Source organism: Pongo pygmaeus, chromosome 7 (genome assembly GCF_028885625.2).
Source record: "Pongo pygmaeus isolate AG05252 chromosome 7, NHGRI_mPonPyg2-v2.0_pri, whole genome shotgun sequence".
NCBI classification, from domain to species: Eukaryota; Metazoa; Chordata; class Mammalia; order Primates; family Hominidae; genus Pongo; species Pongo pygmaeus.
In genome coordinates this window covers 98,783,776-98,799,782 of record NC_072380.2, presented here as the reverse complement: position 1 = coordinate 98,799,782, position 16,007 = coordinate 98,783,776, and the positions used below count along the sequence as shown (strand labels likewise).

At 39.3% G+C, this 16,007-nt stretch overlaps 1 protein-coding gene across 12 annotated transcripts in view; it reads right to left on the bottom strand.

Annotated features, from left to right (window-relative positions):
* CPNE3 (copine 3) overlaps positions 1-16,007 on the bottom strand; it is a 46,921-nt gene that overhangs the window by 29,995 nt on the left and 919 nt on the right. For 4 of the 12 annotated variants that reach the window (XM_054499861.2, XM_054499866.2, XM_063668953.1 and 1 more), the window contains exons 2-5: positions 15,836-15,873; positions 2,679-2,820; positions 2,230-2,409; positions 157-231 (exon numbers count right to left, since the gene is read on the bottom strand). In XM_054499861.2, coding sequence (XP_054355836.2) covers positions 157-231; positions 2,230-2,409; positions 2,679-2,810 — 387 coding nt within the window. In that variant the 5' untranslated portion in view covers positions 2,811-2,820; positions 15,836-15,873. Of the gene's footprint in view, positions 1-156; positions 232-2,229; positions 2,410-2,678; positions 2,821-2,944; positions 4,767-6,090; positions 10,487-15,835; positions 15,876-16,007 lie in introns of those variants that run through there. The other 8 variants (XM_054499860.2, XM_054499863.2, XM_063668948.1 and 5 more) reach the window with 5 other exon arrangements.

Here is a 16,007-nt window from a genome sequence, read left to right as displayed (position 1 = left end):
CCATTTGTGATAACTACAAGACAAGGGTGGATGGAATGCAACATTCAAGATGGAGTGACAAAGCATGGCTATAGAATATTTCTCTGATATGGACAGTTTCGGCATGTCCTATTATGCTAAATCTTTTGAGACAAAAGACAAATATCTTATTTTTACCGTAATGCTCCCTTTTCCTGCAGGTCTGCCATTTTTCATCACCAGTGGTCGAGTTAGCTTCTTGCTGGAAACAATCTGTTAGAATTAGAAAGTGATACAGAGTCATTTCCCTTCAACCTAAGAATTTTTAAATGAAATAGTTTCAGCAAAAAAGACTGAGTATAAGGTTCACTTAAAGTCATTAGAAATAGAAACATTCAGTTGGTTTCCTAAAGATTTAGATCATCTACATATTTAGGGCCAGGTGCAGTGGCTCATGCCTGTAATCCCAGCACTTTGGGAGGCTGAGGCGGGCAGATTACCTGAGGTCAGGAGTTCAAGACCAGCCCGGCCAACATGGTGAAACCCCATCTCTACTAAAAATACAAAAATTAGCCAGGCGTGGTGGTGGGTGCCTGTAATCCCAGCTACTCGGGAGACTGAGGCAGGAGAATCACTTGAATTCAGGAGGCAGAGGTTGCAGTGAGCCAAGATCGCACCATTGCACTCCAGCCTGGGCAACAAGAGTGAGAGTCCATCTCAAAAAAAAATCTACATATTTAAAACCCATTGGAAAAAACTTCTAAGGAGCCTACCCTGGCAGATACAATCTACCTACCCACTAGTTTCTTAACCTCCTATGTATGTCAAAGTTTAAATTGTTCTTTGTAATGGAAAAAGAGGACTGGATTCTCATCGCATAAACAAATCACTTAGCTGAAACCTTCTAGGTAAAAGGTGGGCTTCAGAACACTCATAAACGAGATTCAAGGCCAGGTGCAGTGGCTCACACCAATAATCCCAGCACTTTGGGAGGCTGAGGTGGGAGGATTGCTTGAGCCCACAAGTTCAAGACCAGCCTCAGCAACATGCCAAAACCTGTCTCTACAAAATAATACAAAAATTAGCCAGGTGCAGTGGCATGTACTTATAGTCCCAGCTACTTGGGAGGCTGAGGTGGGAGGATCACTTGAACCTGGGAGGTCAAGGCTGTAGTGAGCTGTGATTGAGCCACGACACTCCAGCCTGGGTGACTGAGTGAGACCCTGTCTCAAAAAAAAAAAAAGGATTCAATTTTTCTACTGAGACACAACTTCAATATTTAACTCCCATAAAATGTCATATTGCTTGAAGGAATATAGTATACCTAGGTTCTTTCAAACAGATATACATCTGATATATCTCACAAATTCATAGGGATTTTAGCTACACTGGGATTTTTCTCCCCAAAAAGAGAAATACTTCCTCAATTTTTTTTTCTTTGATACTATTTATCAAAGTTTCAGAAAACTGATCAGTTTCATATTGCTTTTGAGATACAGAAAATACCATAATCTCCAAACAATTCAATCCTGAAAAATAAACTTGTAAAAGACATATGTGAGTGACAAATGTCACATATTGAAAAAAAATTACTCCTCCCTCCTAAAACCTTCTTCAGTCTATACAAATGGTCATAATCTCTCCTTATGAATCAGATTAACCTAGGAGCAAAACGGTGAGCCATGAGACACATCCCTACCCTGACCAAACTTATCATATACTGGGAAGACAGATAATTAAGCAACTATTAAAAAGTACAGTGAGAAGTACCAGACAGTACCAAGTGAGCTCAGGAAAGGATTCCAAACTAATCTAGAGGGTCAGAGAAGGTTTATCGGCTGGAATAAGGTTGAGTAAGAGCAAGCCAGGTAAAGTGGATGGTGTTGGGGCATTGGGAGTCAGGAGGTGCCAGTCTCACTAGTTAGAAGATCAGAGAAGTTGCTGTTATCTTGATAGCATTTATGGCTTGAACGTAACAAAATCGTAGAGAACCCTGCAGCAGCTAAAGCCGAGGTGTTACTTAATGAAATGCCTCATGAAGCATCCCTTACTCAAAAGAATTAACAAGCTTTTCCATAAATACATAGTTCCTGCCCATACAAAATGTAAGATGAATTCTATAATGTTCAAGCCAATCATATTAATATATAAACTGTCTTTAAAGTGATTACATGTTTTTCAACTTTAAAAATTAAATGCTGCTTACCAAAAACACCAAATTCATTGATTAAAATTTAGACAAAATAGAGTACAGTGGCTATTTATACTTACTTGTCCAAGGGTACATTCACATTCCCCTAAGAAGTCATCATCACTCAGGTCAATAGTTTTGTTGTCGATGTCATAAACCCCAAATTTCAATTTCTGAACCACTTCAAAGTAGTAATCAATAATAAATGTCTTGGAAAATTGGGGATTCAAGCAATTCTTAATCCTTTCTGTGCGCTCAACCTACACCCATCCCCCAAAACAAAAAAGTTTCTTCAGATCAAAGGTGCACTTGGATTTTCACATCTTTATATACTAAACATAAACATAGGCATGACAACTAAAGGAAGTTTCTATATGTGTATGAAAAATTCTACAATCAAGGACAAACTTTCACAAAAAACTCCATTAACAGATGAGACAGTGTTATGATTTTTAACATTAAAAAAAAAGTCTTCACATTGTTAAAAGGGTAATTCAGATTACTTTTTAGGTAAAGTATTTAACATTACCTCATACCACTGTTGACCACTTGTATTCAAAAATAACACACATAAAGGGTCTGACTTTGATCCTACATCTTTATCCAAAAGATTGGCACAGGAAACATTCAGCGCCACCTTTGTGACACACTGGGCAGCCATGTCTTGAGTTCTGAGAAAACCAATAAAAAGAGAAAGCAAGTGAAACAGTGCCTTTAAGAAGCACACTCATTCCTAACAAAAACAGGTGACTTCTTAAGACCAATTGTCACAATAGGCTTATAGAGTGAACTTGCCAGAATCAGACTGTTACATGTGCCTCCTCAGGATGTGGGTGTCTATTAGCTCATTCCAGTGATATTGCCTGCATCAGATTCTCTTGCTAGGATAAAATTCATTTACTGAATGACAGTAAAATACAGCTTTTAAGATGGCTAATAAGACATACTAATCTTCTCGGCCAGGCTCAGTGACTCATGCCTGTAATCCCAGCACTTTGGGAGGCTGAGGCAGAAGGATGGCTTGAGCTTAGGAATTTGAGACCATCCTGGGCAATACAGCAAGACCTCATCTCTACTAAAAATAAAAAAAATTAGCCAAGCATGGTGGTGTGTGCCTATAATCCCAGCTACTAGGAAGGCTGAGGCAAGAGGATTGCTTGAACCCAAGAGATTCAGCCTGTAGTGAGCTATAACTGTGCCACTGCACTCCCGCCTAGGCAAGAGAGACTCTGTCTAAAAAAAAAAAAAAAACAAATTTCTTTTTACCTTAACTATAAATTTTATCATTCAGAAAAACTCCAAGTATTATCTTGACCCTTCACTTAAAGGTATGCATAGCATTATCCTACAAAACAGATTAAGTTTTATTTTTATTTGTTTATTTAACAAGACACTGAGTGGGATATTTTCTGTTTTCAAGATTTTTTGGCTAAAACCAAAAGCCCCCAAAGCCCCCTTTTCCTCCACTCTACCCCCCAGCTCCCAATATTTTGCAGCAGTGGTTCTCAATATTGGCTGCTTCCTGGAATCATCTGGAGGAGCTTTCAAAGCTACTGATGCCGGAGTTCCACTTAAAGAGATTTTAACTGGTTTAGGGTACAACCTTGACATCAGTTCCTTCGATGATTCTAATGTGTAGACAAGGTCGACAAGCCTACTATTCTACGAGAGAAGGTGTGGCCCATCTTCCCTTATGACTTGCTAAGAAATATCAGAGTTAGCTTAACTTCCATAGACCCCTCCTTCCCCAGTCTCCAACCAATATATGAAAAGGACTGGGGATAGGATGGAGCATATGATGGGGGCTGGACTTGAGAAGGAATGTAGTATTGCAGGTGAGCTGCCTTCATCCATGAACCCAGGGAATGAAAGGGGCTGCAGGTGTCACCAAGAAAAGGAACTAGGCATTGCATTTCCCATCTGGATGTCCACTTAGCCAGTGGAGGTTGATGGTTCTAGGGCAGGTTCTGCAGGAGGGAAGGTACCTACTACCCTAGAGCTGCTGGTAAACATCCTTACAATAGGATAGTATTTGCCTTTGCCCTCCACTTTGAGATTTAGCTGAAGTTCTAGGACCACAGAAACAAACCTACTCATTATCTTGTTATATTTAAATATGGCAGTAAGATTCCTGTGCTGTATAAAATGCCTAAGCAAATCTGAAATAACAAAGATTATCATTAGAAGAGCCCTTTGTAATGTCAAAAAACAACTAACGTCTTATTAAAAAATTTTGATAATTCTATTGAACTCTCTAAAAACAGTAGCAGTCCTCAACATATGTCAAAAATCAATACTAAGACTCCTAAATAAATAGAGACTAAGAAAAATGAAGTAGGTTGCGTAGTCTTAGAAGTAGCTAGAAATCCTGTTTAAAAACAAAGCTGGCCAGGCACGGCAGCTCACACCCGTACTCCCAGCCCTTTGGGAGGCCAAGGCAGGTGGATCACTTGAGGTCAGGAGTTCAAGACCAGCCTGGTCAACATGGTGAAACCTCATCTCTACTAAAATACAAAAATTAGCTGGGTGTGGTGGCATGAGCCTGTGATCCCAGCTACTCTGGAGTCTGAGGTAGGAGGATCGCTTGATACTGGAAGGCAGAGTTTGCAGTGAGCCAAGATCATGCCACTGCACTCCAACCTGGGTGACAGAGTGAGACCCCATCTCAAAAAAAAAAACAAAACAAACAAACAAAAAATATATATCTTATATATTTATATATAAGTGCCTAGTATACAGTAAGTGCTCACAATTTATTATCATTTTATCACTATCTGCCTCTAGGGTCTGATCCTGTCTTATCTATCCCATGTTTCATATTTTTTTATTATTCCATTCCATGATTATCCTGATTATTCCAATCCATACTAAGGTGTTCCTTTGAATTCCTATTGCACTAATAGTAACAGATTACTGCATTACAGGAACAAGATCAAATTTGGGGTAATGCACACACCCAATTTCTTTTTTTTTTTTTTGAGATGGAGTCTTGCTCTGTCGTCCAGGCTGTACTGCAGTGGCGCGATCTCAGCTCACTGTAGCCTCTGCCTCCCAGGTTCAAGCAATTCTCTGCCTCAGCCTCCCAAGTAGCTGGGATTACAGGTGCCCGCCACCGCCCGGTTGAACCCTCCATCTGGCAATCGCTGTGTGACCATGTATAAGTAACTTCAACTTCCTAAGCCTAGATTTCCTCATCAGTAAAAATGGAGACAATGCAAGTAAATTTGTAAATCTGGCACGTGCCAGGCATCCTGTTTTTTGTATCTAACACAGAATCTGTAAAATAAATGTGAGTTGTATGATTTTTTTTTGCATAAGGTAGTTTAGAGTCTTGTAAGTTGTATGTCAGCAATATCAAGCATAATGCAGTGCCCTGTGGATGAACACAGAATGAGCAACAATAGCTAAAGCTCCCCCCAAAAAAACACGCAGAGGATTCTCTACCAGCCAGCAGAAAAGTCTTCAAATTTCCAAGGATGGGGAGAATTCAACAGAGAATGAAGACATCTACGTGTGAAGTCAGTCTCACAGCAAAGAGACACCACATATCAGAAGAGCATTATTTTTTTCCCTAAAAATGCTTATACAAAAGCTACAAAAACAACATGCCAGGCACAGCTGATTATTTAACCAATTGCTGACAGTTACACTACTGCATTGCTGCCAGGAAACAAATTTCTTCTATTAGCTGCATTCCTCTCTGAAAAATGACTCTGACTGTGGCCTCAATTTTATCCCGAAACGCATTATGGCTGAATGGCAAACGGAAGAAATTACATAAACACTAGGGTCTGTAATCTCGTTAATAGTAATATTCATGAAGATGCTGTTTTCATTTCCTTTTAATGTAATTATCCAGTACACGATATACAATTTTTTAAGAGAGCAATAGCATATTTTATCCACAACTCATAATGGGAGCTGGGCATATTGGCTCATACCTGTAATCCCAGCATTTTGGGAGGCTGAGGCAGTAGGATTGCTTGAGCCCAGGAGTTCAAGACCAGCCTGAGCAACAGAGATCTCATCTCCACACAAAAAAAAAAATTTTAGGCTGGGCGCGGTGGCTCACACCTGTAATCCCAGCACTTCAGGAGGCCGAGGCAGGTGAATTACCCCAGGTCAGGAGTTCGAGACCAGCCTGGCCAACCTGGTGAAACCCCATCTCTACTAAAAACACAAAAATTAGCCAGGCATGGTGGTACATGCCTGTAATCCCAGCTACTCAGGAGGCTGAGGCAGGAGAATCACTTGAACCTGGGAGGAGGAGGTTTCAGTCAGTGAGATCGCGCCATTGCACTCCAAGCTGGGCGACAGAGCAAGACTCTGTCTAAAAAAAAAAAAAAAGAAAGAAAAGAAAAATTTAAAAATTAGCCAGCCAAGGTGGCATGCACCTGTAGTCCCAGCTACTCGGTAGGCTAAGGCAGGAGGCTCACTCAAGTCCATGAGTTCAAGGCCACAGTAAGCTATGCACTGCAGCCTGGGTGACAGAGCAAGACCCTGTCTCAAAAAAAAAAAAATTATGATGAGGGAAAATAAAACAAATGTTTTATACTCTTTTAGTATGAAAGATTTGGCTGGGATAAGTCACCTGGCAAACAATGCATGAGCAACTAAAGAATAATTCTACGTATTATTTTACTCCTTAAAGAGCAGGATAGAAAACACAAATAATCCCTAGGATTAGACAACAGCTTCCCTACTGTACAGATTATTACTTATTGGACAAAATTTGATCCAAACACCTCTTCTGAAATGCAAATAATCCTTAGAAACACCAAATATATCAATCATTCTCCCAGTCACCCTAACGTTCTGAATCAATATTATAACAGAGATAAACCTAAGGAGCTGAGAATTAAGACCTAATATTTAAAGTGGTACCTGATATGTGAAATTTAAGGCATCTGGTCATTCCCATGCCCTGGCTGAAAATCCTGAAGTCTTATCTACTTCCTCTTTTCCCATTCCTCCTTAAACCTACTCTTAGATTTATCCAGTAAAGATGTCATAGAGATTCTGCCTACTAGAACCCCAAATCTCTCCCAAACATGGAGATACAGCCGCTTTCCTGTACCCAGAGTCACAACCCTAACTTCAGGTCTTCTGTATCTCTCACCTGCCTAATATAATAGTCTCCTAATGGGTATTCCCACTGCCATTTTCTCTCCATTCACATTATGATTTTATCGCTTCTGATTAAAAAGTGATAGTCCAATGAACTAAGCCTGGAATTCATGGCTCTGCCAACATCTACCCCTAATCTACCTGAACAGCTACCTCTGCCCACCCAAGTTCTTCAAGATCCACTTCAGGTCGGGCACGGTGGCTCACACCTGTAATCCCAGCACTTTGGGTGGGCGAGGCGGGGGGATCACTTGAGGTCAGGAGTTCAAGAACTCAGCCTGGCCAACATGGTGAAACCCTGTCTCTACTAAATATACAGAAATTAGCTGGGCGTGGTGACAGGTGCCTGTAATCCCAGCTACTCGGGAGGCTGAGGCAGGAGAATCACTTGAACCAAGGAGGCAAAGGTTGCAGTGAGCCGAGATGGCACCACTGCACTCCAGCCTGGGTGACAAAGTGAGACTCTATCTCAAAACAAAACAAAACAAACACTTCAAATGATACTTTATTCATACAGCTGTTGCTGATACCCTGCTGATACCTCTCATGCTGTTATGGCACTGATTCTATTTTCTTTCCACTATTGTTACTTGTATTTGTGGCTCATCACTCCGTCTATATACTGTGAACTCTGGGCAGTGAACATATTTTACCACTTCCTCTTCTTCCTGAAGCATGACATCTGGCACAGGTTATTTGTAGCAGAAAGAGCAATAACTCTGGAGTCAGTGTGTGTCATTCAAATTTCTTTCCCACGACTAATTTGGATGTGTCACCTCTGCCAAATTATCTATCTGAACTTCAATTTCCTAATTTATAAAATGGGGATATTAAAAAACCCTGACACTAGTCCTTTAATGTAAATAAGGGTAAAAGAGAAAAATAAACTTAATAAAAACCCTGACAACTGTAGGTTTGTAGCATGCTCAGCATATAATAGACACTCTATGAATTGTAGCAATTATTTTCTTACTGAGTCAGGGATTTTAATTGATTGTCTCAGCATAGATGGCTTGTTATTAAGTAGTAAGACATAAAGCAGCTTTCTCATCCTTATTTATGAAAAGCTTCTTGAAACAATAATGATTTTTGGGATTTACGTAAAATTAATTTGGTGAAACAGTCAGCCTTGAGTATAGATAAGGTACGCAGGTGAGGAGAGCGCAGGCTCATGTCAGTGACTCAAAATGTGTCCTAAAACAATTGTGGAGAAGTCGGTGTCCATCTACCAATCCCTTTAGTAAAGTTCCTTCAGTCTTCAGCTGAAAAATGAAGAGACTGGCCTACTGTAAAAAATTCTCAGAAGTTCTTTCTGGTTCTAATACCATGATTCACTAACTGCTATTCCGCAGTACATCCTGTCTGACCGCTATTGAAAGCAAGCAAGAGCAACCCTGGGGCAGCTGGAACTGGCCCAGCAACATCAGCAATACACACCCTAGGCAGTGTTTCTCAAATTGTGTTGCTCAGAACAGTAATAAGTGTTCCCCTACTAAAAAAAAAAAAAAAAAAAAAAAAAAAAAAAAATTGGGTGGGGGGCGTCAGGTAATACGGCTGTAAATCCAAAGGCTGCTATGCTCCTGAGAGTTCCCAGGTCAAGCTAGCAAGTGTATTTATTACCAGGTTACTGTAAACCCATTATTTTTCTAAGGACAACAGGGACATTATACAGCAACAGAAGAGCTTGTAGCTCATTATAATCAAATTAGGGAGATTCATTCATAAAACAATTACTTATTGAATAGTTTCTAGGTGTTCCAAAAGTGAGGGTTGGGGAGGAGGCAAAAATTAAATAAATATTTAGCTACTTAGCTAAACATTTATACATAGAAATAGTATACAAGAGTATAAAATTGTGTGGTACAGACACGGAACAATCAAAGTGCTGCTGGAGCTGAAGAAGCTCCCCAGAGATTTCTACTTTTACTGACGATTAAAACTATACTCCACTATAAAAAACTTTGCAATCTTATTGCTACTGACTACTGGATTTCTTTTTCGCCCTTACATTTAAGGGTAGACAGTAAGAAAGTGGGGAGTAGAAGAATAAGGGGAAAGAAAAGATAGTTAATAATTCCATACAACTGGACAGATTTTGTTTTTTTTACAATTTTCAAAGTGCTTCCAAATAATATATTATCTTCTGAACCTTACAAAAACTCTGTGAGTTAGGCAGGATAATGATTACTACATGGTGAAAGGTCCATATGTCACAGGTATGACTATAATATAAGGCACTCCAGTGCCTGAATTGATTGACCCAGAATATGTTGCTAATTTTCAGCACATGTTAATCTTCAAAATAATGCATAGTATCTATTAGGAAAAAATATATGAATTTCTTCAAAAAGGTTAAATTACTTACATAGGATCACAAAGCTAGTAAGTGTCAGCACCACAGCATAAACCCAGGTATTTTCCCCTTTATGCCAAAATCCCTTCAGGGCACTAAAGCCTCTAATTAATAGTTAATTAGCTGTCAAGTAAAAATAGTATTAGTAAAAATAAATAAACTCCATAGATGTATACAATTATGATTTTTCAATTAAAAACAATATCAAAAAATAGTTACTTAGTATAATGGCAATATTCTCTAATTAATTTCCTTATGTCTTGTTAATATCAAAAGTAATATTCAGCCTGACACAAATTAATAAAATAGGAACTTTAAAATCACAAGGTTAATACTGAGGCTAAAACTAGTTATATGGTTCTTAAACAAATGTAACCAGAATAACAAAAGCTTGCCAAAGAATGGAAGAACTGGAATGGTTTATACATTATTTACCTCATAGCAGTTCCTCTTCAAGATAACCCATTAAATTGTAAATTACTTAAGGCTAAGAAAGTATGTTCTCCTTGCTAGTGTGTCTCTACACACACAGGTCTACCATGTGTGTAGGTGCCATTAGATCATCTTAGAGCAGCAACATTTATTCTCAGGAATATACTGCACTTAATATCCAGACTCTGAGAGTAAAAAATTCACATTAAAAGAATTTAAACTACGCTTGTTCTGTATTTAGTAACAAAGTGATGCCCAGATTTATTTTTTAATCACCACCACAGGATACTAGAAATGAAGATAGGGAATAATGACAAGCATAAACATATATAAAACAAAACAAAAAAGAAACAAAAAGGAAGAATCACTGGATCAGGTGTCAAAAGAAATGGACTGGGCAGATCACCTGAGGTCAGGAGTTTGAGACCAGCCTGGTCAACATGGCAAAACCCTGTGTCTACTAAAAACACAAAAATTAGTTGGGCATGGTGCACTGTAGTCCCAGCTACCTGGGAGGCTGAGGTGGGAGAATCACTTGAACCCAGAGGTGGAGGTTGCAGTGAGCCAAGATTGCACCACTGCACTCCAGCCTGGGTGACAAAGCAAGACTCCGTCTCAAAAAAAAAAAAAAAAAAAGAAATGAAATGCCTGGTTCTGTGTTAGTCACACCACAATGGCAGGCATTTGGGCAACTGCTGTAACTTCTCCAGGCCTCAGGTTTTTTCAGCTGTTAAATCTTTTTTTTTTTTTTGAGATGGACTTTCACTCTCGTCACCCAGGCTGGAGTGCAATGGAGATCCTGGCTCACTTGCAACCTCCACCTCCTGGGTTCAAGTGATTCTCCTGCCTCAGCCTCCTGAGTAGCTGGGATTACAGGCGCTGCCATCACGCCCAACTAATTTTTGTATTTTTAGTAGAGACGGGGTTTCACCATGTTGACCAGGCTGGTCTTGAACTCCTGACCTCAGGTGATTACAGGCGTGAGCCACTGCACCCAGCCTTCAGCTGTTAAACCTAAGAGTTGAGTCAATCCCATTCTTTAAGTAATTCTTAAGGTCTCTTCCACTAATGTACTATAACCCTAATTTAATTACAGTGAATATGGAACTTGTTTAGGAAGTGGTACTAAAGGATTTTTTAGAATGAGTAGAAAACATCAGAATATTTATAAGGACAAAAAGGAGAAATGGAAGAAAAAGGATAAAGTTTTCCAAACTCAGTCTCCAAGTCTCCATCTCTATCAAAAAAGCTATATCTGGGGCCGGGTGTGGTGGCTCATGCCTGTAATCCCAGCACTTTGGGAGACCGAGGCTGGTGGATAGTCTGAGGTCAGCAGTTCAAGACCATCCTGGCCAACATGGTGAAACCTGTCTCTACTAAAAATACAAAATTAGCTGGGCGTGATGGTGCCCACCTGTAATCCCAGCTACACGGGAGGCTGAGGCAGGAGAATCGCTTGAACCAGGGAGGTGGAGGTTGCAGTGAGCCAAGATCGTGCCATTGCACTCCAGCCTGGGCAAAAAGAGCCAAATTCCGTCTCAAAACAAAACAAAAAAAAGCTATATCTGAAAAAAATGTATCTAGAAACTTCTCCACTAGTTAGGTACCTTTGCTCAAAATTGTTATTAAGTGCTCAGATGACTTAAATAAGCAAACAAAACACAGGGCCCAGTCTATTAAGTAGATGCAGCACGATAAGGAAATAAATTTTATTAGCATCCATGAAATCTCACGTTATTAAGCTCTTAGCATCTATCATGGCAGCAAAATAAATCAGCTTTTAGCCACACTTCAAAAAGTTTCCAGATTCTTAAACTATCTTGAGCGAAATCTAAATAGTGATACCATTGCTGATGCTTGGACATGCAGAACTGAGGAAAGCAGGAGTTAACAGGTGTGATCACTCTAACTTCAAAAATAAAAAGTAGGTGCAGTTTTACCTTGTCTTTATCATTACAAAGTAAGCAATCAACTAAGGACCCTTCATTAATTTCTCTAAAATCCTGATATTGTTCTATTCCATGATTCATAACTGGCTACAAAGTTTACTTAACATGTGTTTCAGGTTATACCACTTTTCTAATCCCTTGGCTACTGTATATACATTTTAGAAGTATCACTGATTGTATTTTCAAGTCCATCAATTGAACAGTTCATCATAGGTTCATTTAGTGAGGTATTAATAAAAATTATTAATAGAAGCAGGGTTGGGCCAGGCACGGTGGCTGATGCTTATAATCCCAGCACTTTGGGAGGCCGAGGCAGGCAGATGGCTTGAGCTCAGGAGCTCAATAGCAGCCTGGACAACATGGCTAAACCCTGTCTTTACCAAAAATACAAAAATTAGCCGGGCGTGGTGGGTTGTGCCTGTGGTCCCAGTCATTCTGGAGGCTGAGGTGGGATTGCTTGAGCCTGGGAGGCGGAGGTTGCAGTGAGCCAAGATCGTGCCACTGCACTCCAACCTGGGTGGCAGAGTGAGGCCCCATCTCATAAATAAATAAACAAAATTTTTTTTAAAAAAAGAAGAGTTATCAGAACTTATTAGCTACATAAGCAGAAAAAAAAATTAAAATTAAAAAGTTAAAAATAAGAACTTACTAACATCAGTGTTGCTAAAGTTAGTATACACCCCCTACTGCTAAATTTGACTGGCTTAAGAAAAAAAGAAGCAGTGGCAACGTCTCACTATTGCCCCACTTTATGGAACATGCATCTTGACAAAGCTGGCTATAAAATACATATCTACAAAGTGAATTATCTTTTACCCTCAATGAAAATCAGAGCTGCATCCCCTAGCTGAAAATCCCAAGTGTTCAGCTGAAAAGTTTTCCATTATAAGGACTAAGTAAAGCTGCTGGCCAGCTGTGCAGCAGGCAGGCTGGATCTGATATTAAGGTATACTAACCTGTGAAGACTGAAGTCTCCTGGGGTTCTCATTACCCTCAGAGCATATTAAGAATTTCCCCTCTTCTGGAATTTCCCAGATGTTGAACCAGCCACCAGAACCTCTCACCTGCCCTAGTGTCCACTATGCCCCGACTCTAAATGCATGCTTTCCAAAATTTGACTCCTTTCCTTCTCTTTGTAGGGGAGCATGTATATTTAATTGGGCAAGACGGGCACTTCACAATTTATCGCTATGTGCTCCTTTCTAGTTCACAGTGAACAAATAATCTAAAAATGCCTTCAGTTTAAAGCAGCAACAACGGCAACCATGTGTTTCTCAAGGTTTAAAAAGTTTGTATATTGGGCAAAGGCTGTTGAGATGTTTATACATTTCCTGATTTCAAGAATATTCATGTCCTCGTTGCTTAACACATACGTTTCAGCTGTTTTTAATTTTAGGGCAAATCCCTTTATATTTCTCAATCATGAGCAGTTTAATAGTACTATTAATTCATTCAACACTTATTGAACAAATATTATAGATTGCCTACTGTGTGTCAGGCACTGTTCTAAGGTGCTGGAGAACCAGCAATAAACAAAGCAGGCCACCATCCCCATCAGGGAGAGGTTAGTTACACTGCAGGGAGGCAGACAACAATGAAGACACATAAGTAACATATACAGTATGTTAGGTGGCAGTAAGTGCTACAGGGAACAATAAAGAAGGAGAGCAAGAAGGTGGGATGCAATTTTACATATTTTCTAAAATTGTTTTGACAATACCATCAGGAAGTATTTGTCTTAATTTTCACTTCTTTTTAAAAAATTCTGACACATAAACATGAAAATGTGGACAGATAAGTAAGTTCCTCTTTACAGTTGCAGGTACCTCTTTTAACATGTACTGACCATCACCTTGAAGTCTAAAGGCATGGTAAACTAAAAGCCAGGGAAGGTGAAATAGCCGGATAACAATGTGTCCAGAAAACCACACAGTTGCTCTGGTAATTTTCACAGGAACTAGATATAATACAACCATTTGCAAGAGACATTTCAAAATGATTTACTAAAATGAGTATGTAGTATTTCCTTCTATTTTTTTTCATAAGGAAACTTACTAATATGCTATCCACCTAATTCATATTGGTAAATGTGACCATAATACTGACAAATTTTAATGTCTTTTAAAAAGTTATGATTGCATACTGCTAAGCTGTTATATTAAAAGAATAAACAGTCTCTCCAAAAAAAACCCCAATATGATTCCCACTCACAAGTAAGAACAAGAAGGGAAAATATTGGTGGGAAGGAAGCTAGATTGTAGGGTGAAGGTAATGGTGGGTACAGTAAGGGAACGCTCTAGTTAGGACTCTTGTAGGTCATTGAGTACCACCAATGGAAGTGATATTGAGTCTTGCTAAAAGATCCACCTGAAATATCATGCTTTGGTAAGCAGTGATGGCATTATGAATCTTTGAACGTCAAATGACATATAATCATTTTTCACATCTAACATTAACTTTTATAGTTTTGCTAACAGGCATACTTTCCAGCATAATATATCACTGACTAAAGAACATTTGAAAAGGAGAAAAAAAAGAAAACTCTAACAATAGTAAGAAAAAAAGCCCAGTGATAGTACCAAAAAATAAAGAGGGCAAAGGAAACTATGTATAAAGCCATACCAATAATTGATAGGGCCGGGTGTGGTGGCTCACACCTGTAACCCCAGCACTTTGGGAGGCCAAGGCAGGAGGATCACTTGAGCCCAGGAGTTCAAGACCAGCCTGGGCAACATAGTAAGACCTCATCTTTATTATAAAATAAATAAATAAGTAAATAAAATAATTGATAGGTGTTGGAGTACAATATGAACTAGGTACCAAAACAGACGCTGCAAGGGAAATACCCAGGGCAGCAGTGATGCAATCATAAAGAGCATAGAAAATAAAATATTTTAAAATGTATAATAGGTTGCCATAAACTTATATGAAAATGAAGACCATTGTCTATAAAGTGTTCACAGTTATAGGTAAAATTAGAAGAGGTGTCCAGTCATTATGCAATCCTTAATGGCAAACACTCCTTTTGTTTCTCCCATCCTGGAGCCTCCTCTCCCTTCCTATTCTTCAGGGACTAGACCTGAAAGAAGAAATCCTGAAAGAGAACTTCAGACTTCATTGTGGGGTTTGTGCCAGACACCTTTTGGTCTGTGGGGTCCTAAAATTCAGCTCCCCCTCACATCTAGAGTCTCAAAATGATCCAGTCCCAGAGTTTGAAATTTTTCAGCCCAGAGTGGGATGTATTTTTCTAATTCATCAGCCAAAAGGAACTGACCTCTTAATAATTCTCACAAAGGCAAAAAGTGGCCCTGGGTACCACAGATCAATGACTGAGACATCTATTGGTGTCATTATAATTGCCATTATATATGTCATCTGTTTTCAGTTCCCTTTTCATTTCCCATCCTTTGCTGTTTTCCTCTACCTATGTTCTAGGCTTGCACAAGTTCTGTTTGGCTCTGGCTGGCAGCACACACAGAGGGCTAGTTTGCTGACCCTTATTAATGACATCAGGATATATGTGGCTATATATAGCTTACCACTAACTACGTGCCAAGCACTTCGCTAAATGTTTTACAAGTAGGATCTAATTTAATTCTCATAGCAACCTTGTGACATTTTATCTCTATTTCACAAATGCAGAAACAGGCCCTAAAAGGTGAAGTATCCTGCCCAAGGTCATACAGCTAACAGCCCTCATAGCATAGATTTGAAACCTAGGTATCTGGCTTATCCCAAAGAATAACGTTCTTTTACATTAAGCAATAAAGCCTGTGCCCTAAAACCATACGGACTTGAATTCCAAACCCTAATGCCACCACCTACCAGTTGTGTAATTTGATGAATTATTCAACCTGAGTTTCCTGGAGAATGAAACAGAGTAACATCACTTCAATAAGTGCTTGGGAGCGTTAAATAAGCTAATACATAAAAACTGTCTAGCACAGTTGTTGTGGGACATTGTAATCAATAGTCACAATATTCAATCCCGCCCTTC